Consider the following 22,786-nt stretch of genomic DNA (forward strand, 5'->3'; position numbering starts at 1 on the left):
CAAATGTTCTCTTGAGAGGAGGCTGGAGGTGGTCCCTGTGTAGCCACAAAAGAGAGATGGAGATGCCATGGCTGTTTTACAGCTGCTTCAAAGGCTGCCTAATTCTGGTGCTGACTTAGTGAGGGAAGGTATAGTTCCCTGGCAGCCCTGGCAGAGTTCCCTGCGGGTGCCAGCCCCTATCAGATTGCACATCTGATTTCACATATTGCCTGCTAGGGGCTTGGCCTCAACCTCCTGTCCTCAGAAGACTCTTGCTGAATTCCTGCTCATCAGACAATGCCTCCATGATCTTGCTCACCAGCAGAGTAAACAAAACTGTCTCTTACAGACAGCTTGAGTTGCCTAGAGGAAATAGTACACAGACACTGCAGCGTCACCAGTGTCCTTCAGATCAGGTTTTCTCAGATCCCTCTGCAAGTCAGGAAGGTCTTCTTGGGTCATAGCTATCGATCTTCACCCAGACCAACAGTAAAGTGATCCTTGGGACAGCCAGGCTTGCACTTACCAAGGCCATTAGGAGCAACAGGGAAGGATCTCATGGTAAACAATTCAAAGGCACGCCACATTTTCACAGGCAGCACTAAGGAAAAGGGTGTGGTGTTCACAAAAGCACATAGATAACACCAAGAGATCAAAACTTAAGCTTACAGTCCTGGGAGTGTGGGCTATAACAGGTATAGTTGTTAACTGTCTGGTTTTCCAAGAAATATGGGCACATTAGCAAGAAACAACCCAGGTCCACATGCATGCTGGCAGAACTGCAGAGTTGCAAAGTGATTTTGTATTTCTGCAGGCAGGGGGTTGGACTAGATGATCTTTTGAGGTCACTTCCAACCCCTAACATTCTGTGAATCTGTGAATATTGTTCCCCATCCCCTGTTACTTTTAAAGAGCTCATTCTTACTAGTTCCTGAAGAAGGCAAATGTTAGTATTTCTACTTTTCCAGGTGACTGACAGATCCAAAATGGCTGATGTGCAAAGTTTCAAAGGCATTTAATCACTTCATTGCCTTTGAGGATCTGGGGGTAAATGAAACCTCCTGGATGAAACAAGCGGTCTGCAGCACAGCAGGAATCCCAGGGCTGTTCTAACACCTTCTTCACTTGGCATCCTCCCTCTGAGGGACAAAGCCACAGAGCCCTAAGAACAGAACAAGAAGCTTCTCAAAATCTTCATGGCCACCTCTGAGCACACGATGCAGAACTGGTTATCTTCTTCAAACCATCAGTTATGTCCTATTTCAGGATGACAAGGAAACAGCCTGCTAGGGCCTTCACGAGTGCAGCCAGTACAGAAATAAGGAGTCTCTTGCCTTGCTCCACTGCCCCCACACACGTTTTGCATCCTCTATCACACTTGATTTGGATAGATTTCAGTGAAATACGATGATGAAGAGAGAGCTTAACAAACAGTATGACTCCAGGTAGGCTTTCCCAAGGGAAGGACTTTAATTCCATTCACAGAGACAGGTATTTTGTCTTTCCAACTACAGCTAACTCATAACATAGATAACACTGAAAATTTTTACGTAGACATAAAGCAGGCAGAAATGTGCATGGATGTTAGAGCACAGAACATTTGGATGGGTCCTTTTTCCCTCCTACTAACACTGGTTTGTTTCAGTGACGATGTAAACTGGCTACACAAAACCACACTTCATGTGTCTGTCTCTGCTGTTACCAAAATGAAGACTCCATTAAGGCAACGACTCCTATAGTCAGGTACCCAACAGGTATACACAGTGGATTAAGAACAACGGAGTCACGTTTGTTGTGTAGGTCTCTGTGGGGCTTGATGTGAAAGGAATAGCACAGTGGGTACGATTAATATTTAAAATGCGTGTACTGACCTTCGGCCAGGCAGCAGAGCAAACTGCTAGCTTACTGTTCACCTGCAACAGAAGTCAGGGAGAGAACCTGCTCAACTGTGTAAAAGGAACAGAAAAAGGAATTTTTTAATTCTTGGTTATTTCTATTTATTCTTTTTATCCTCTTGACGTATACTTAAGAGCTATGGAATCACAGCCTAGATGCTTCCAAGAACTGGAACTGCCCCACCTCTACCCTTTTCTCCCTCAAAGCTGCAGATTACTTCTACAAACCACAGCCTGGATTTTAAATGTCACTGCTGACTTTTCTTCTGGGTGTCTTCTAGCCAGAGTGCCTGTAGCAGAAGGAGGTGTATGCTGGAGCCTGTGAGGCTCTGTGGTTAGATGTGTGCTCAAAGGGCTGATCTGCAGCATCAACAACTGGCATATAGGTGGTAAGATTTCTGAACTGATTTGGCAGCTGTTATGTCCTAGCTCACCTAGCTACGAACCCACTTGACTTCTTGTTCCTGAACACAAAACACTGTGCACTACAAGAACTTCACACTGAGCACAGGGTCAACGAGGGGAAAAGAAGGCAGTAGTGAAGGAGCAGAAGACACAATGGATCACATGAGTTGACATGTTCTTCATTATCACGTTTTTATTCCTAAAACATGGTTCCAGAACTGCTATTCTGGCATGTGTAGAGCTTTCCTAAAGTCAGCATCCAGCTAGATGCTCCAGTATCTCATTTGCCTTCACAGATTCAAGACACGGTTCGTAACAAAGCCACCAAATCACAGCAACACCATGGATGATTTAAGCTTAGATGTTCTTTTTCCCATAAACAAAACCAAATGTTTTTTTTGACAGGTTTCCAAATTTGAAGTCCATGGCGCTCCTCTAAAGTGACAGGTATTTTTTTTGTTTAGGGTGGGGTTTTTTTTTGTTTGCTTCTCAGTAACGCTCTCCAAAGGAACAGTAGCATGAAAACTCCCCATAAAGAATTATGGTTTTCCAGTAGTTTCAGGATGTCCCAGTTGCCATTTCCAGGCCTCTCCCCTGGAGTGTAGAAATCACTCCTCTTGGATTGCAGTTTCAACAGACGACTTGGCACTACTGATGTTCAAAGTCCTCAGGATAAAGGCAGCTCTCACGTAGCAGCCACTGTCCTCTGCTGAAAGCCATGGTAGTTCTCTGCTTGACAGATTTAGCTTCTCTGCAGACCCCCAGACAGCTCAGGAGAATCAGCGACGCAGCCTGAGAAAGAATGCGTGCTTGCACTCCTTGCTGTCCAAGGGATAATACTTATCATAAAAATCCAGAATGTATTCTTCACTCTTAAATCCAAACTTCTGGTAGAGCAGCATAGCTGGGTTGCTTGCAGAGACGTGAAGCGTTACATCTTTGCCCATGCAGGTCTGCCAGGGGAGGGGGGGAAACAAAACAGAATAAAAACAAACCTAGAATCACAGCAAGAGAATGAGAGAGCCTCTGGGGCAACGTGGAGGTGAAAAGATTCAGCAGTTCAGGTATTCAAGTGACTGAGGAAATGTGAGAAAATTGCAGGCCTTGACAGAAGTTGCCACACATAGCAACAGATGAAAGAGGCAGGGAACGGCGCTGCTCCTCTGGGCCTTTGTTTCTGGGAAACGTGGACTCTGACAATGAAAGCAGGTTTTGGCTTAGGATTTGTCAGCTTCCCATTGTCAACTGCAAAGTAATGGTTAATAAAAAATAACCTCGATGTACAGTACTGATCTCAATGGTCCAAAGGAAAGACAAAACATGCCAGAGAATTGGGTGCCACGCTTCTCCCCCTCAGCACACAGACCTGAGCTCTCCAGGCCTGCGGGAGCAGCCCCAGCACACCTCTTGGCTGTCGTGTTGAAATTCCTGCCTATCCCACCCAGCTCATCTCCCATCCTTCAGGGCACAGAGCTCCCCTCCTGAGAAGGCAGGAAATTCAGTTCAGACAGCAAACAGTATAGCTGAAGTTACCTTAAAGATCACAGAATGGGTTAGGTTGGAAGGGACCCTAGAGATCATCTAATCCAACCTCCCTGCCATGGGCAGGGATTCCTCTCAACTAGACCAGGTTGCTCAAGGCCTCATCTGACGTGGAACACCTCCAGGGAGGGGGCATCCACAGCCTCTCTGGGCAATCTAGTCCAGAATCTCACCACCCTCATACTGAAGAACTTCTTCCCAAGATCTCGTCTAAAACTACTCTCCTTCAGTTTAAGACCATTCCCCCTTGTCCTGTTGCTGCACACTCTTGTGAAAAGTCTCCCTCCAGCCTTCCTGTACCTTTCCTTCAGGTACTGAGTAAAATTATATAGGCATTTGTGGTGCTGACACTGATAGACAGCTGTGCTCTATGACCATGTCCCAAGAAGAAAGGAGCTTGTTAGAGCACTGGTGGGTACATGGCCCCAAGTCAAACTGAGACTTCCTCACATAATCCTTTCCACTTCGGGAGTCAGATAACCTCACACTTTACACCCTTTAATACACCCTTTAGGAAATTTCCAGGGTATATCATTCAAGAGGAAAGCTCTCAGGGATTTAAGGGGGGAATAAAAGGGAAAAAAAAAAAAAACATAATTCGGAACTATTTTTAGGAAAAAAGTAAGTTGGAATGAGAGCATTAAATATACAGTTTGGTCCTCTGGGCTAGATGTATTACAGGTTCACTACTGACAACAAAGCCATCATCAAGGCAGCAAGTGCATCGACACATTTAGATTATGCTGTTCCCATGAATTCACCTCCACACTCAGCACACTGATCCAAGAAACAGAATTATCCTTGACCCAAACAATGTGAGCCAAAGTGGCTCCAGCTACAGAGAGCAGACCCCAGCGTCAGCTGCAAAGCAGCACATGCAGTCTGGCAGTGGAGGAACAGAAGCTCACAACTGCCATTTTTTCTCCTATGTAACAAAATGCCTTCTACCACTGACAAACAGCCAGCAATGGAGAACTAAATCTAACGTGAGCTGAGCATACAATGATGAGCTTGCATTGCTAGAGAGCCCAATCAGCCTCAACCCTGCCTGCCTCTCTCCAACATGATAATTTTATGCTAGTCTGCCTACAAGCAGAATTAGGTCTGTGATATATCCTACAAAAAGCTGTGATGATTTTCTACAGCTGACTTGCCAACACATCCCAGTCCTGCTGGAGAGACACGAGTCCAGCTGCTGAATCCCTGCAAAGCTTGGTCCTTGGCTTGTGCCCGTTCTCACTAGGTGGTGACATCCCCTGTCAACAGACTACAGCTGAGGGCAATTTACTTAAACACTTTACACAGAGACACTCAGGAAATGTGAAGGGTAATTTTGAAGTAGTTTGGTTACTGGCCTGTATCAACATGTGAGAGCAGAGAGAGGTGGATGCTGCAAAGAGCTGTACAGGTAGAAGAGTTACCCTCAGATGGCCCAGTTGCCCTGTTGCTAAGGTTCTGCCAGCACTCCCTACCTCTCCTCAGCCAGGTGAGCAAGAGGAAAAAGTTCCAATGGTGAGCTTTTCCTAGTGCAGCTCATCTTGACTAAAACAAGTTAAGGAATGTTTCACATCAGCAGCTCTGCCAAGAGAGCTCAGGGAGTGGTAAAATTGTGAGCTCTGAAAAGGGCATCTATCTACATCCCTACTCAAAATGAGGCTGGCTTTCCTGCAATTTAATTCAAGAAACTGAATGGAATGAAAGCCACCTGGATAACAGTATTCATTCAGAGATTTAATGAAGTTTAACTACTTTAGTACCACCTGATTAGTAAGCTCAGATTAATTTCCCTGAATGTCCCTGTGAAACAGAGGCCACTTCAAGGTAGTCTGAACAAATCTGAATGAGGTTGCACACGCTTATGCTTTATCTTATCAACACTAGGCCTGCTGGCAACAGAAGAGATGCACCTGTCTCAGAGGGGAAAAAGGATCCTGGGGCAAGAACTAGCAGGGCTCACTGAAAGAGCTTTAAACTAGATAGGAAGGGGGTATAACTGGGCCTGCTAGATAAGCCCAGGAGAAGCATCCCACAGTTTATGGGAGGGTGTACAAGCAAGGAACCTTGTTCTACCGTCTCAGTGGAGGCAGGGGTGGGAGAAACATGGGGCAGGAAAGATGCAAGGGTTCCTGAGGGTGATGTGATGGCTGGAGGCCATTTAGAGCACAGTGATCACAAATGATGGAGTTCTCTGTTCTTCGAGAAGTGGGGGTGGGGACAGCAGAACTGCCACCTTGGACGACGCAGCAGGGTTAGAGGGACAGGGTGCTAATATGGGCCTTAAACCTGTTGCCCTGAAGCATGCTGGAGATACTGTGGCACATTCAAAGTCTTATGGAGATGAGCCAGGGGCTCCTCAGGTAGTAGGGGCAGACAGGGAAACACCCATGAAACACCCCAAGGGAACTAAAGGGTGTTCTTCTAAAGAGGTGACATGGCTGACAGCCCATCTGAAGTGCCTCTACATGAACACACACAGCATGGGCAACAAACAGGAGGAGCTGGAAGCCAGTATGATGCTGGAGTAGCCATGATGGAAACTTGGTGGGACGAATCCTGTGGCTGGAGTGTGGCTGTCGATGGCTACAAGCAGTTCAGAAGGGACAGGTGAGGAAGGAGGGGCAGAGGTATTGCCCTCTATGTTAAGAATTGGTTAGAGCACAAAGAGATGTCCCTAAAGAATAGCCAAGAGCAAGTTGAGAGCTTATGGGTAGGAATTAAGTTACCCAGACAACAAGGGGAACCTTGTGGTTGGGTGGAATTAAGATACCCAGACAACAAGGGGAACCTTGTGGTTGGGTGTCTACTACAGGCTGCCCAATCCAGGGGAGCCTACTGATGAAGCCTTCTCACTCCAGCTACAGGAGGCATCCAGCTGGCAGGCTCTCATCCTGCTGGGGGATTTCAACCACCCCAACATCTGCTGGAGAACACAGCAAGCTGTAGGACATCCAGAAGACTCCTGGAGTGCCCTGAAGATAAATTCTTAAGCCAGGACATAGACAGCCCTACCTGAGGGGATGCAATCCTGGACTTGATGGTCACCAGTGCAAGCAAGCTCATCAGGGATGTCAAGACTGGAGGCAGCCTGGACTGCAGTGATCATGCACTAGTGGAGTTCACAGTCCTAAGGGATATAAGTCAGACAAGGAGCATAGGCAGGACCCTGCATTTCAGGAAAGCAAAATTCCAGCTCTTCAAGGAGTTAGTCAGTAGGACTCCCTGGGAAACGGTCCTCAGGGACAAGGGAGCAGAACAGAGATGGCAGATCTTTAAGGAGGTTTTCCATAGAGCACAAGAGCTCTCAATCTGCAGGTGCAAGAAATCAAGCAAGGAAGGGAAGAGAAGAGCCCAGCATGGCTGAGTCAAGACCTACTGGCCAAACTAAAAGGCAAGAGGAACTGCACAGGCAGTTCAAACAAGGACAGGTATCTTGGGAAGAGTATTGGGATGCTGCCTGGTTGTGTAGAGGGGAGGTCAGGAAGGCCAAGGCGTGTCTGGAGCTGAACCTGGCAAGGGATGCAAAGAATCACAAGAAAGGCTTCTACAGGTATGTTCACCAGAAAAGGAAGACTAAAGAAAGCGTGTGTCCATCCCTGCCCCAAGATGAGCAAGAATGGCAACCTATTAACAACAGATGAGGGGAAGGGTGATGTTCTTAACAACTTCTTTGCCTCACTGGCAACCTCTCTCCTCACACCTCCTGAGTTGAAGGACCACAAGATGAGGACTGGGGGGACAAAGTCCCTCCCACTGTAAGCGAACACAGGGTTGGTGACCACCTGAGGAACCTGAACATATGTAAGTCTATGGGACCTGATGACACACATCCAAGAGTACTGAGGGAATTGGCTGATGTAGTTGCCAAACCACTCCCCATGATATCTGAAAAGTCCTGACAGTCAGGTGAAGTCCCTGGTGACTGGAAGAAGGGAAACATTACACCTATTTTTAAAAGGGGTGGAAAGGAGGACCCCAGGATCTACTGACCTGTCAGACTCACCTCTGTGCCCAGGAAGATCATGGAACAGGTCCTCCTACAAGCTATACTAAGGCACATGGAGGACAAGGAGGTGATTTGAGATATCCAGAATGGCTTTACTAAGGGCAACTCCTGTCTGACCAGCCTAGTGGCTTTCTACAACAGAGTGATCACATCAGTGGACAAGCAATGGATGTCATCTATCTAGACTCCTGCAAGGCCTCTGACACAGTCCCCCACAACATCCTTCTCTCTAAGTTGGCAAGATATGGATCTGATGCATGGAGTGTTCGGTGGCGAAGGAATTGGTTAGATGGTCTCATCTAGAGGGTAGTGGTCAGTGCCTTGATGTCCAGATGAAGATGGGTGACAAGTGCAGTCCCTCAGGGGTCCGTGCTTGGATCAGTACTGTTTAGTATCTCCATCAGTGGGATGGAGTGCACCCTAGGCAGCTAACACCAAGCTGAGTGGTGAAGCTGACATGCCATAGGGACAGGATGTCATCCAGAGGGACCTGGACAAGCTTGAGAAGTGGGCCCATGTGAACCTCATGAGGTTCAACAAGGCCAAGTGTAAGGTCCTGCATCTGGGTAGGGGCAATCCTCATTATCAATACAGGCTGGGGGATAATGTGATAGAGAGCAGCCCTGCAGAAAAGGACTTGGTGGTACTGGCAGATGAAAAGCTGGACATGAGCTGGCAATGTCTTCTTGCAGCCTAGGAGGCCAGTTGTGTACTGGGCTGCATCAAAACAAGCATGGCCAGCAGATTAAGAGTTGATTCTGCTCCTCTACTCTGGTGAGACCTCACCTGGAGTGCTGTGTCCAGCTCTGGAGCCCTCAGCACAGGAAGGATGTGGACCTGTTGGAAAGGGTGCAGAGGAAGGCCACAAAAATGATCAGCGGGCCAGAGCCCCTCTCCGACAAGGACAGGCTGAGACCTGGGATTGTTCAGCCTGGAGAGGAGAAGGCTCTGGAGAGACCTTCTGGTGGCCTTACAGTACCTGAAGGGGCCTACAGGAGAGCTGGGGAGGGGCTATTTAGAAGGGCATGTAGCAATAGGATGAGGGGCAATGGTTTTAAACTGGAGCAGGGTAGATTTAAATTAGATATTAGGAGGAAGTTCTTTAATATGAGGGGGGTGAAACACTGGAACAGGCTGCCCAGAGAGGTGGTGGAGGCCCCATCCCTGAAGACATTCGAACGGGACTCTGAGCGACCTGGTCTAGTTGGGGGTGTCCCTGCTTACTGCATGGAGGTTGGACTAGGTGACTTTTAAAGTTCCCTTCCAACCCAGAGCATTCTACAATTCTACAATTCTATTATCTTCAACTCATCTGGATTTGAACCAGAGTATTAAAAGTTAAATAGAGCAATTAAGATCAGTAAGTGACTTACAGCAATGGACCTGATAATGGAATAAACCTCCAGGTGTAGCCAAGAATTGCTGCAATAGATTCTGAATAAGTCTCCCCACTATTACCTCATTTTCTCCTTTAAACCCCAAATTTACAGTATTACTGTTATGCGAACTATTGATCCCTAAAGAACACAGTTAATGCCAAGACAGTCTAAGTCTACAACTTCTCACTAATTCTAACAACTGGCCAGTATGGTTTTTCTAAATACATTTTAGTTTCTGCTTTTGAAGTGATTTCCCCCCATAAATGTTCACGTGGCTGCTGACAATCTGTGCAGGTTTGTAAGCAAAGAAGGGGCAAGAGGAAAGAGACAGAGAGGAGGAACACAGCACTGCCTGTTTTCTAAGATTTGCATGTGTGCACACGAGAAAGGAGAGACAGTTCTTTAGCAGAGGTGTGGGATTTTTTTTCCTTACCTGGATAAGATGATAAATCATGAAGGTTGCAATTCCAGCTCTTCTCCACTCAGGGTGGACTAACAGGAAAGAGATGTAAGCTTCGTTGTATTTCACATCTGGCACCATAAAGCCAAAAGCAATGATGACTTTTTTGTAAAGGACGACTACACTGAAGTCTGGGTACTGCAGGCATTCTGACAAATCAATTCCTACAGAGAAAGGGAGAAACAGCAGTTGAAACCAACAGAAGCATTGAAACCAACAGAAAACTGTCACACTTGCACAGAAATTCAAGGGTTTAAGATCTTTTAGAAACAATCACTTGACCCCTTCCTTATATCTTTATTTCAAAGCTCTGATATTGAGAGATGCTTCAGTAAAACACAGACAAAACAAGACCTGCTTTCTTGTAGGGATTCTTGCATGGAGAAACACACAGAGCTGATTTCCTCCCAAATGACTCTAGGATGAAACTAAAACTCAAAAAAACATGTTCTCTAAACCAGGATTGTTTAAAAAAAATAGAACAAAACCACATAATCTCGGCATCTAACTAGTCTTTCCTTGGTCTGTATTCTGAGCCGTATCAGCAGACTCTGCCAAGGACCCAGTTCTAAACATGCCTGTGGATAAAGACACTTGCATGTACAAATGTTTGCTGGATTGGGTCCTAGTAAGCTTGTGCCCCTTGCCCGGGGCTTCCAAGGCCTGCAGTAGTGTTAATTGATAATGGTTTGCATCTTCATTTCACCTGGGCTGGGCCAGAACCAGGTGGGTGTACACCATTCCTACTCCAGTTGGCAAATGCTGAGGACCTGCCTGTAGGCAAGCAGTGGAGGGTGGTTTAGAGTGTATCAGCCTGATACGCTGAGTGAACCATCCCATTCTTCCTGCAAACCCTCTCCAGATGCAGCAGACACGAAACTGGGTTTCAGCTGTGGTAACATTACTTGCCTCAGGCTCCTGTCTCTTTTCTCCCCCTGGCCTTAAGCTCAGGCTGCTTCCTCTTTTGCATGCTCAGCTGTTTGTGAAGCTGCACTGTGAACCTGACCACAACTTTCAATGCTATCAAAACATTTGCTTTTAGCATCCATGCTGCCTAATCTGGTGTGTGAAGCAGCCTCGAGAGGCTGTGACTGTGGTGCTTCTGTGAGTCAAAGGCTGGACAGAAATGCCTGAAGCTGGTAATTTCTGAATGGAATTTGTTAGCTTGCTTAACCACGTTGCTGCTGCAGCCTGAGAGCATCCATCCACACAGCACATTGGGGCCAAGCAGTGCAGTTCAAGGCACAGGAGACTCCTTGGTAATTTTTGTGGACAGGCTCTAAACTGGGTGCAAGACACAGTAGAGCTGTGCCATATATTTTAATCTGACCCTCAAACTGGCAATCACATATACATTTGGAACGTGGGATAACAAAGTAGAATGTGAGTATGTTTTCCAGTAATGTTTATCACTCTTGATGAGATGCAAGACTTCGTAACGCACCAGGCACAAATAAGCGGGTGAATTATTTTCCTGAGTAAACTGGGTGGAGTAAGATGTGGAACAAATTGATGGGCAGTGGGGAGCCCTGAGATGATCTGAAGGCTGCAGCTGACTGAGAAGTGCCTGCCAGCATGTCTGTACAGGAGTGCCAGGCTGCCCTGAGCACGCTGGCAGCCGTGAGTCGGTGCCGTCCCCTCGGCACGCGGTTATCCCTGTAGGAAGGTGCTTGGCTCAGGATGGTTCAGCACTCCTCTGCTCGGGAGATCCTTCCTGTTAGGGCATGAAGGCACAAGACACCCTGACAGACAACAAGGGGGAGTCTTACTTCACATCAGCTCGTATGTGGTAGCTAACTGCAAACTTGTTTCTGCCTTGTAAGAAGCAAGGGATACAACGGGAATGATTTGAAGAGGTGAAAAAACGACGGCCTGGGCTCAAAACTGTGCAGTGCTGAAAACTGAGCACTGCTATTAGAAGGGAACTGAGCATGCCTAAAATGCCGTTTACTGAGGACAGCATCCCCCAAACACAAATGCTTCAGAGACCTAAACTTAGGTGGAATTATATCTGTTTCTCTCAAAAACAATGCTGGCTTAATGATGCTCTCCCCACTGAAAACTTCAGAATCCTGTCAGTCAGAGCACTGCTATTAGATGGGAACTGAGCATGCCTAAAATGCCGTTTACTGAGGACAGCATCCCCCAAACACAAATGCTTCAGAGACCTAAACTTAGGTGGAATTATAGCTGTTTCTCTCAAAAACAATGCTGGCTTAATGATGCTCTCCCCACTGCATAACCCACACGCTCCTCAGTTGTACCAGCTGGTTGTAAATCTAAACCCTTCACAGCCACCTTCAAAGACAGTGTGCTTTATCTCCTGAAGTATTGCCTCCTCACCTCTCCTTCTAAAAAAGAAACAAGTTGCAATAAACCACATAATCCCAGTCTCAAAAAATGTACACCACAAAAGAGATTTTGATTCCTGCTTGGAGACTGCTGGAAGTGTCAGCTCTCTGATTTAAGGATGTACAGTTCACAGTCAGGTGGAACACACCCATGCTACTTAAGTTAAATAAAACAGGGTGAGTCCTGACAAACTTCACAGAGGTGCAACCCAACTTGGCCAGAACTTCAAATGCTTTATCAGAAGAGGACAGACTGTGACAAAAGCGTTCAGCTTTTGTTGTAGTTGCAAGTGTAAGCTCCATAACAGCTTGTGAAAGGGCAGCTATGCCACGTTATCTCCCCGTGCACAGTACAATTTGGACAATGAATAACACAAACAGCTCCAACCCTGACTGCAGCATACAGGCACTGCTGAACTACAAATCCTGTCTGAATCACTCTTTGCGGATCAAAATGTAAAGCAAACAATTACTTGGAATAAGGATCTGTACTGTTTGTATGGGGCTTTTCTAAATTAGTCTGCCATGTTGTTTGCTGCTCAGAAGCTGATCCATGCAGATGAACATCACTATTATTATTTCAGAAGAACTGAAGACTACAGCCTCATAACTGCCCCCATACAGGGCAGCCACTGTCCCCAAAGAGTCTGCAGTTCAAGAGATGATACACAAAAATCAATCCCCAAACCTCCCTATGCTTTGCATATACTGAGGCTTGAAGAAATAATGAACACCACTGTGAAGCCTGCAGTTTGAAATGCAATTCCAAAATTTCACTCCAACATATCCAGCTTATGGCTGCCAGGAAGAAACTTTCTCCTGAAGCTAATGAGCAGTAGATCTCTGTATAGAACTATTTACTTCAGCCCATTTCTATAAAATGTTTCACTGGATGCTTAATTTTAATAAATGATGACTCCTACACTGGTATCAATGGTGTTACCCAAACCAAATAACCTGTTTCAAATGCTGTGCCTAATTAGGGCCTAACTGCCCCATTCTAAATGATCTCAGAAGATAAGGATACCAAACCCATGTCTCCATCTCAAGTGCATTCCTATGGCATCAAATAATGGTTTTCCGAGAACCAAGCCAGACATACTGAAGAAAAATTTAGAAGAATATGTTTTTTTCTGAACAAAACCACTTCCTTCTTATAAAACCAAGCACTGAAGGACTCTTACCAGGCCAGAAGAATTCATGGCACATGGAGTTTATAGTGGGGATGTGATTAGGGCGAACGTAGCAGTAATCAATGGGTGCTTCTGGCTCAGTCTTCCAGTTGAGATCATTCCTGTGTGGATATGCCCGGATTTCTGCCAGTAGCCTGAGTTTTGGGGGCTTTGTCTCATAGTCACGCCTGCCAGTAACAAGAAAAGCAAATACACAAAGCAAGTGAGCAACAAGAACTGCCACTGCAGCTGCATGGGTACTGCCCATGAAATATTTTCTGACATGCACAACTTGGAACAAAAGAGTGGAATCTTCCATTCGTGTGGGAAAATAGCACCCAGCTCAGCAAAAACACTCTTGTACCAGAGCCCAGGGCACTTCCTGGATTCACAGCATGCCAAGCCAGCCTCTCCTTACAGCAGGAGCAAGGAAATCACAGTTTTGACCCAAAAGCATTGTAACTGTAACTTGCATTGCACGATAACTCTGATTCCCTCTCTGCCCTTCCTCCTCTTGGAGATTCCCCTTCCCAGTGCAGAGCCAGCTTAACTCTCAGCTAAATAAAACTCTGTCCTTTCAGGGTCACCATGGTACACTGGGTTGTACTTCAAGTAAGAGTGAGGAACACCGGGCAAGAAAGGTGTCCTCTCTGTGAGCTGCTGGTTCACAAGCAAGTTCACCCTCTGACCAGCTGTACCTGATGTAAGGTTTCAGGACACGGGATGTGTAAGGACTGACGATGCTGTGGTCTGCCAGCAGCTCTTCTGAGCCTACCAGTCGGTACAGAAACTTCGTTGTCTGCTGTCGATAGCCCTTCATGGCAGGCAGCATGGTCTAGAGGTACAAAAAAGTGCAGAACGTGTCAGGAAGATCAGTCAGTAGCAACACAGGGGAATCTACAGAGGAATAAGGGCTTTTCAAATGTGACAGGATGGACCAGACCTGACAGGATGACAATCCCACCTCATAGGACACTGCTGTCAACTCTCGGATTTAGTGCCCAAACCTACAAGCCACACATAATTCAGAAAAGCACTGCAAGTGATCTCTCTCCTACATAGCATAGCAGAAGAGCAACCTCTTTGGGTACTTCCAGGCCTCCTGATGTGTTTGGGCATGGTTGGAGTATCACTAAATCATAGAATGGCTTAGGCTGGAAGGGACCTGAGAGATCATCTAATCCAACCTCCCTGCCATGGGCAGGGATTCCTCTCAACTAGACCAGGTTGCTCAAGGCCTCATCCAACCTGGCCTTAAACACCTCCAGGGAGGGGGCATCCACAGCCTCTCTGGGCAATCTAGTCCAGAATCTCACCACCCTCATACTGAAGTTCTTCCCAAGATCTCGTCTAAAACTACTCTCCTTCAGTTTAAAACCATTCCCCCTTGTCCTGTTGCTGCACACTCTTGTGAAAAGTCTCCCTCCAGCCTTCCTGTACCTTTCCTTCAGGTACTGAGTAAAATTATATAGGCATTTGTGGTGCTGACACTGATAGACAGCTGTGCTCTATGACCATGTCCCAAGAAGAAAGGAGCTTGTTAGAGCACTGGTGGGTACATGGCCCCAAGTCAAACTGAGACTTTCTCACATAATCCTTTCCACCTTGGGAGTCAGATAACCCCAAAGTGACACCACTGCCTGCAGCAAAAGCTCTAAAATAACCAATGCCAAAAGCTCACTTACATTTGGAAATACTCACCTGGTATCTGTCCAAGATTCGGAAGTCCTGGCTAGTAGTTCTGTATGTTGCTTGCCCTACTGGGGACCTGGAAACACTTCCTTCTTTGGCTCCATAAATCCCATCAACCAAGAGCAGTGCAGCATTCACAACCTGGTCCAAATCAAAGAGTGGCAGTCCCCTTTCCCTCTTGGCCTGCCTGACTATCAGCTTTCGCCTCAGCCTGCGGGCCTCTGGGGTCATGCTCATTGCATTGGGACAGGCTTCCAATCTCTTCAGCAGCAGCTTTTCCTCATAGATGCTGACAGAGGTATGCTTGGGAGCTCTGGGTTTAACATCCTTCTCCAGCTGTGGCTTCCTCTTGTCTCGCCCCCTCATGGGCAGCGATGCATTGGACTCTTCAGGATCTTCACTGTCACCTTCCATCCTTTCTGTTTTTTCTTCTTCACTCTCCACCTCTTGCTTGATCTGCTCAGCTGTCTTCACTTTTTTTCTACTTGCTATCACAGTGCCAGCACCAGCTGTCCCACTGGGAGGGGGCACATACTCTATTCCTGGGTCTATGACTCCATCTCCTTCCAACTCCTCATCATCTGTTCAAGAGATCAAAATAATGCAGGAAAAAAAAATGCAAACATCAAAGCCTCATTTCAAGAAAGACTGTCACAGGACTTTTCTGCTAAGGAGAAATAAGGTGGGTTTATAAAGTACATTTTCTATATACTTCTGGACCTCATGATTTTGGACAAGAGACACCATAAGAAGTCCAAATTCAGGACACACAACCAATCCTGCTCCTAAGGTGTTCTTGCAGTTTTGCAGCTGAAAACGTAGCACTCCTGAGCTTCAACCTCATGGTCTTTGACAAATACATTGGTGAAAATTCCTGAAGACTGGGGATCAAATGGTGAAGCTGGTGAGCTGTATCTTCAGATAGCATAGTCTGAAGAAGTTCTGTTTAATCTGAGGGAACAATTAGGAGTTACAGAAGCACAGGATTTGTGCCCCTGCAGAACTGAACTGCAGAATTGCTTTATTCCCTACTTTACCAATTCGACTGAGGTCTGGCTCCTTAGGGAACTAAGAGCATTCAGCCTGCATCACTGCTTTGCTACCTCACCAAAATCTGGAATCTGTTAATCAGGATGTTCAGCTGATAAAACTACTGGAACATTACCATGAGAATAACATCGCTCTCACTTTAAAACATTTGAAAGAAAATTAGAGTTGCTATCTTACAGTGTAATCTGTGTTGCAGTGAAATGTCTACGCTGAGTGGTGCAGGAGTTGCTAGGTGAAATCTTCTACCTGGTGTTTATTCAGGATCCCTCAGAAGACAATAATGGTGGTTTCTTCAGGCCTTAGAAGCAGACAATAAAACTATGGAAAACTAAACAAGACTTACACATAACTAAGACAAAGAGAATATTACCCATTACTTTCCATCTTGTCCTGAAAAGATTCTGCAGCTCATTGAGACTTTCCTTTTTTTCTCAACATCCTCTTAGAGCACTACATGTAGCTCATTATTAAACAAAACCCCTGGCATCTCTTACCATGAAACAGAGCCTGTGGTGGCATGACATCTGGGATGAGATCTGCTTCTGAGAGAAGGCTGGGAGTAGCTGAATGCGAGGCTGGAGTGCCAGGGGCAGAGAAGTCCAGAGATGGAGAAGGGGAAGGGCTTGTCAGGGGAGTGCGGTCTGAAGAACTCAAGGAGGAGAAGTCAATCACCTCTCCTTTCTCAAGGACAATATCGGGACGTCGGCCTCGACTCGTGAATTTGACGGGCGTGGAGGAAGTGCTGCGGTCCAGGAAGCTGGCTGCCTCCTTCTGGGCTCTGCGGATCTCCTTGGCTTCTTGGGTGCGAGACCTCTTCTCCTTCAGCTCCATGGCGGACTCGACCGGATTGCGGCTCACCCTCTTCCTGAGACCTTCCACCGTAATGATGGGATCCAGAGGTGGCTTCGAAGCTGCTGAGGAAGTAGTCTGCTTACAGACACGCTGGACACATACTATGCAATCAGGACATACGGACTACATATCTTAGAAGGTGTATTTTCAACATGTACAAGAAATTCACTCTGGGACATGTAGCATAACGACAGTGCACAATAAAGCATCATTAAAGCCCAAATCTTGCTCCTTTGCACAGAAGGGAGTCTGCATCTAGTGACAAAATATAAAAAACTCGCCCTGGGGTAAAGAGGAGCAGAGAAACTGCAACTGAAAAAAAAACCCTGCAAAAACCTCAAAAGCTTGTAAATCAGTCAGCACAGTGCAAAAGGGTAGTAAAATGTAACAAGCTTCTCACACTACAGTATATGCACCACAGACCTCTGAAGTCAATCACTACAGTGGAGCAAAACTAAGAAACTGTCCAAGCACACAAACACATAACTTTAAGCAAACTTTTCCCATGTCTTCCAGCTCAGTCAGCTCTGGGCCACCTAGAAAACTACACACCACCAGGGAGAGTTACCTTTTGCCTTTAGTGCAGACGCAGACAGCTTTTCTCCTTCAGGTTTCATTGTTGGGGGTTTATTATGAACCAGTTTCCACCACCCCGGTTCTCCAAATTCCTGTGCCCCTGAGCGGAAGAACAAGGGGCTCCCCACAGAGAGACAGCCAGCGACTGTGCTCCACCATGTTGAGGTCTTTTTCCTATGGAAGGAAAGGAGAAAACAACCATTTGCTCCCCACTTGCCAACTGTGCTTTCATCCTGAAGCCTCCTCCCTCTGCCAAGATGGAAAGAGCAAAGTGCTTCAGGCACTGATGCAGGGGGATGATGTGCTTCCTACACCCCCATCCTCAAAGAGGCTAAAGATTAATTCATTTCTTCTCAGAGAACCACTCTGAAGGGCAAGCCACAATGTACTGGTGGGGTCTGATGCAAAGCACCACGCAAACGCAGATAGCAAGATGCCTTACACTGAGCCTACAGAGGAGAGGTTCACCCTGCCACTGGAACCCCAGATTTCAAATGCTGACATTGCTACAGTGTGACAGTACAAGGATGGGAGCAGGTTCTCAGTGAGAGCTGTGCTGCTGTAGCTGACACTGCATATTCCATTGCTGAAGGTAACAAAGAGGACTCTAGGTGTACAGGATGGGAGAGGCCAGGGAAAGGCAGTCACAAAGGTGATGCTTCACACAAAAGGAAAGACAAACAATTTAAATGCCTGCTTTGACAGCAAGATTTAATTTAGCAAAGCACAATCCCAGAGCTGTAGGACAGGATCCCTAAGGCTTAATTCACAAAGGAGGCTAGGATCCATTCACTCCGACCTCCACGGCTGCAGCCTTGTCAGGCACAAGAGAGAAGCACAGTTAGGGGTCTGATAAATAAATCCTCTAGGACAACAGAGCTGCAGCAAGGTAACAGAGTGTGTATGCTTACCACACAGACATACTGCATGCAATCTATACTGGAGCCCAACCTCTGCTTGGGTCTTCTGCTGTAAAACCTCTTGCAGCATGGGGAAAAGGATCTCTGCTACTCAACGTACCAGTAAGTCACACTGACTGAATTATTTTTGTAGCAGTTTTGGTCACTTGGAAGCAGGGAGCTGCATTTAAGCCTCTCACTCTCGAAGTCAGTGAAGTACTGAGCATCTCAGCACTTTTTATTCCTCTAAGAACTGGTGACAGGGCTAATTAAAATGCCATTTAGGGAAGAAGTTAGAAGAAATATTTTAAAATAGCCCCTGTAGTCAATAACTGAGGTTTTTTCTCCCTTTGCTACAGGAGAATCAGGTTCATTGTGTAGAGTGTAACCCTGTATTTGCACAGGATCTCAGGATTCCTTCTTGTCTTTGCACACCTCTGCTAGCAAAAACTTCAGTAGGCTGCACTTGGCCAAGCAGGTATTGACTCCTGTCTCAGTGTTGCAACTACACACCTTGGGTACTGAGTCTCAAATGTGGGGAATTCAACTCAGGTGCCCCAGATCAGCCTTTAGTGTTACAGTAATTCTGGAGCAGCTGTACTTCAATATGCCAAGGAAGTAAAGCATTGCATGCCTTGAATCTCTACACACAGGGATCAGCTGTCCCTGCTCCACCAGTGGCTTGTTCAGACAAGTGGGTAAACTGTCTGAGGCCAGCAATCACTTCATCTGAATTTTAATCAGAGCAAGGAGTGTCCCGTTACTAGGGCAAGTCTCAAAAGGCAGCAGCAAACCAAGGAACAATGGGCCATCAGCTGCCTTCCTGTCAGGTTCTATGTGGTTTCCACAGGTAGCAAATACCAACATTTCTGAGAACAGAGCAAGGAGGCACAGACGAGCAACGAAAGCAAAGCCGAAGAGCAAATCTGGCTAGGAAAAACAGATCTTACAAAATCAGATCTTACAAAAAAGAAAAGAAGCTGTGAAGTCACATCAAAAATCAGCTTTGAAGGCTTGCTGAGTTCCCTTCCTGCCTCTGTGGCACGTGCGTGAACAGTGAGATGTTGGTTTGACAGCTTCAGTGTGCTCAGAAAGAACACGCCGTTCACCTGTACGCTACACACCTCATCCTGCCACGAAGGCTGCCCGTTGCCAGAAGGTTCTTACTCTGACAGCTTCTTTCTTTAAACACACTGAAAAACATTTCAGTGGTTTGTAATGCCTACTGTGTAAATGCTATGTTGTTAAGATCCAACACAATCTAAAAGATGAAGCCTAATCTTCTTTTTTGGAGAAGTTGTTCCGTGCAAGCTTTACAGCCAGCTAATATGGTACTTTGCCAGACTTTTTTTTTTTTTTAAAGCCCAGTGACATCAGGACTAGTCCATTTGTTGTGACTATTTAAAAGATTCAAAGGTTTTGCAGGTTCATAGGCTACCTAAAGGAAGAAAAGAAATAATCCCAAATATAGGCATTTACATTGCTTTTTTTGTGACATTTTTGTTGTTTTTTCCTCACTAAGAAATTCTTTCTCAAGGCTACCCATGATGCCTACATTCAGGTTCTCAACATCAAATACTCCAGTTTTCTCACTAGTGAGGCTCAACAGAGACATCACCAAATTAACCAAGATTCTTGTCCATCTGTGTAAACAGGTTTTAATTCCTTCAATTCACCAGCCAGATTTTCAGGGAAACATCACATCTTTACCTGCTCCCTAGTAAGAAAGTCCAGTGTTTCTCAATAAAAGCACAAATATCTTCTTTCCATCTGAAGTACCCTTGACGGCCCGTTCCTTCCAGAGACAAATTGTACATTGCCAGCATGACAACCTGAAACAGAATGTGTTGGACACAAGTGAATCTTTTCTGCTTCATCTGCAGCCACCACACACAGATAAATCTTTTCTCCCTCCTGGATATCTGATTTTGCAACATCTCATAGGCAACTTCTGCAATCCATCTTGTTCCTACTTCCATGCTGCCCGTTCTTGCCCTTCTATTATTTGATGCATATTCTCCTAGAGACTTCTCCATCCCAGAGGAATAACAAGCTGCCTAGTTATGCAGATTTATGCTGAGATACAAGCTTTTGCAGCAGCTGTATAAATGAATTGTATCACAACTGGGGTCTCAATGTAGCGTGGAGGTAAGGAAAAAGTCTTTCCAAAAAATTGGTTACAGATAATCCCGCTATCTAATCCATCACAAACACAGTGATAACAGTCTTTCTAGATACTTGTGGTTACATCTCAAACTGAACAGACTGTAAATTCTCCATAAAATTACATACCTACTAATTGTTCTGGGTATGTAAGAATTAAGTTTGTCTCCAGCTGATCTTAATCAAACACAACCCACTTACAGCTCATTCACATGCAACACAACCAAATTCAGTCTGACATGTTACATACCTACACTATAAGGCAGGTTTCAAAAACATCACACCTCTTTGTAAGTAAATCCTAGGTGAATGACTGTTAATTACATTTACCCAATTAATTTGAATACAGCTAAAATCAGCCAGGCTGGGATCATCTTTCAACAATCACACAGCCTCCATGGGATACTAATTCAAATACAGACATTCTTCACTGTCAGGAAAGTGTGAAATGTGTTCTTCTTAGAGAGATGGGTCTCCTCACAGTAGGCCACAGCTTTCTGGAATGCATTGCTGAGGATACCAAAATAAGGAAAGCTTTAATGTCCTCTATACCCTATTTCTGCGTCGCAACCCCTCCTAGTTTGATAACTATTCATCTAGGATTTTGTGGTTTTTAAGTCAGGTGGGACAGGGTCTCAGGACTTTAACTCAACTGGCTAAAGGTAAGAATCTGTTGAGGCCACAAACTCTGAAAAAAAATCCAGAAATCATTGTACGCATTTTTTTCTACTTCAGGTGAATTGATTTGACCACTTCCTTCAATTCAACTTATACCAGAAACAGCAGCAGCAGCTCTGGCTGCTGGAAGCCTAGGGAGATCTTCTCTTCACTAGTAATTTTTCTCCCTCACCAGTTTTGATTTTGTCTGTCCCCTCCCTGTGCCACTCTGAAGAGACTTGGGTATAATGCTAGCAGCCTTTGCTCTGCAGATCTGTAACTTGCTGAGACTGCTGGCCTGCCAGCCACAGACTACTATGGCAACCTTTGCCCCTTGCACTGCCCTGCAACGGGCACCACGGGAAAACACTACAGGAGTCACAACTGGTGTTTTAAATTATCTGTTAGGAGACAACACGACATTACTGTCCCAAAAGATGCAAACAGATGTCTTGCACGTACTGCCCAGTGGTCAGCATGTGGAAACGATGCTGAGAAACAGCTACTGCCTGATCAAATAATTTTATGCAGCAATTTATCATTTTCAGACAGCACTGCCTGCCTGTCCCTCCAGCACCCTGCTTAGAGCAAGATGATGTGCATCAGTCTACCTACACAGTGGCTGATGTATAGTGGAAATTATTTTGATTGCTTAGGTGTGCAAGTGACTGAAATAGCAAACTCCAGCAGACTGTTTCTTGTGAGTAAGCAGCTAGTTTGGAGTTCTGCATTCAGGGAGCTGGCAAGCTCTCTGTTTCTATGTTGCCAGCTCACTATTTTACATTTACTCATATACACAAAAACTGTTCATGCCTAGCAGCCAAACTGCATTCATTTTGCTTTTCCAAACATGCTTTAAGCCACGAATTTGTAAGCAACATAAGGGGAAGAAAAAAAAAAAGGAAAACAAGTGGTTTGTATGATTACCTTTCAACTTACCTGTCAAATGCCCAAGTTCTAATATGCAGGCAATCTTTAGCTAATTAATTTCTGAATTTCATGCATATGTTTCTTTGTTACCTATACCTGCTCATCCTTTCTAGGTAGCACTCACGCAATGAACAACAATTTTAGAAGGTCCTGTGGGTTGTTCTGTGGGCACAAACATTACACTTACTTGTTGCCATGTTAATCTCAGCCGCTCAAATTGCTCCTTCCCATCTTCTGAGCAATCAGAGCACGTAAATCGGAAAAAGTTATCTCCTTTGAGGTAGCTGAGCTGTTCTCTCAGTTGACCTAAAATGAACAGGCGAAAAAAAATCAATTTCTTAGTCCTTTTGTAGGAAAAAAGTGCTCCAAAGGAGATTTGGATTTTCTACATCAGGCAGAAAAGTACTTTTTGCTTTTTCCCAGAGTCCAGAGATCCAGACAGTTTCCAGAAAGCATCAGAACTCCCTCCAATGGAAGGCACAGATGCATTTCACAGTTAAAGCAGTCAGCAGTGACCAACTGAAAAGCACAGACACAAAAAAAGGGGTGTTCTGCTTCACATCTGAATGCAGGTACAAAGCCAAGGATTTCCTTGTTTCCTCTGCATTTCTCATTCCCTCCTGCTACCCCAGGATAAGCGACGTACTTCCCTAAATAAATTTTCCTACTCTACTTAAAAAAAAAAAAATCTGACCTCTTAAAATATACTACTGCAAAGGCTATCAGAATATACAAGAATTCTCTTCCATGTCATCTTTCCACTGACTGCTACATGTCTTCA

The 22,786-nt window shown here is 45.5% G+C and overlaps 2 protein-coding genes across 2 annotated transcripts in view; both read right to left on the bottom strand.

Annotated features, from left to right (window-relative positions):
* Positions 1-2,626: 2,626 nt before the first annotated feature.
* CSRP2BP (CSRP2 binding protein) overlaps positions 2,627-22,786 on the bottom strand; it is a 21,147-nt gene continuing 987 nt past the window's right edge. Inside the window, exons 2-10 of the mRNA XM_008941349.1 lie at positions 22,193-22,311; positions 19,966-20,087; positions 17,349-17,530; positions 16,423-16,842; positions 14,888-15,459; positions 13,885-14,021; positions 13,199-13,374; positions 9,637-9,827; positions 2,627-3,232 (exon numbers count right to left, since the gene is read on the bottom strand). Of these exons, the coding sequence (XP_008939597.1) occupies positions 3,059-3,232; positions 9,637-9,827; positions 13,199-13,374; positions 13,885-14,021; positions 14,888-15,459; positions 16,423-16,842; positions 17,349-17,530; positions 19,966-20,087; positions 22,193-22,311 (2,093 nt within the window). The 3' untranslated portion in view covers positions 2,627-3,058. The remainder of the gene's footprint in view (positions 3,233-9,636; positions 9,828-13,198; positions 13,375-13,884; positions 14,022-14,887; positions 15,460-16,422; positions 16,843-17,348; positions 17,531-19,965; positions 20,088-22,192; positions 22,312-22,786) is intronic.
* The window catches only part of PET117 (PET117 homolog (S. cerevisiae)), a gene marked incomplete at its 5' end in the record, with an annotated part of 6,759 nt that continues 1,408 nt past the window's right edge, over positions 17,436-22,786 (bottom strand). Inside the window, 3 exons of the mRNA XM_008941350.1 lie at positions 17,436-17,530; positions 19,966-20,087; positions 22,193-22,311. The remainder of the gene's footprint in view (positions 17,531-19,965; positions 20,088-22,192; positions 22,312-22,786) is intronic.

Source organism: Merops nubicus, unplaced genomic scaffold (assembly GCF_000691845.1).
Source record: "Merops nubicus isolate BGI_N331 unplaced genomic scaffold, ASM69184v1 scaffold18455, whole genome shotgun sequence".
In the NCBI taxonomy this organism is placed as follows: domain Eukaryota; kingdom Metazoa; phylum Chordata; class Aves; order Coraciiformes; family Meropidae; genus Merops; species Merops nubicus.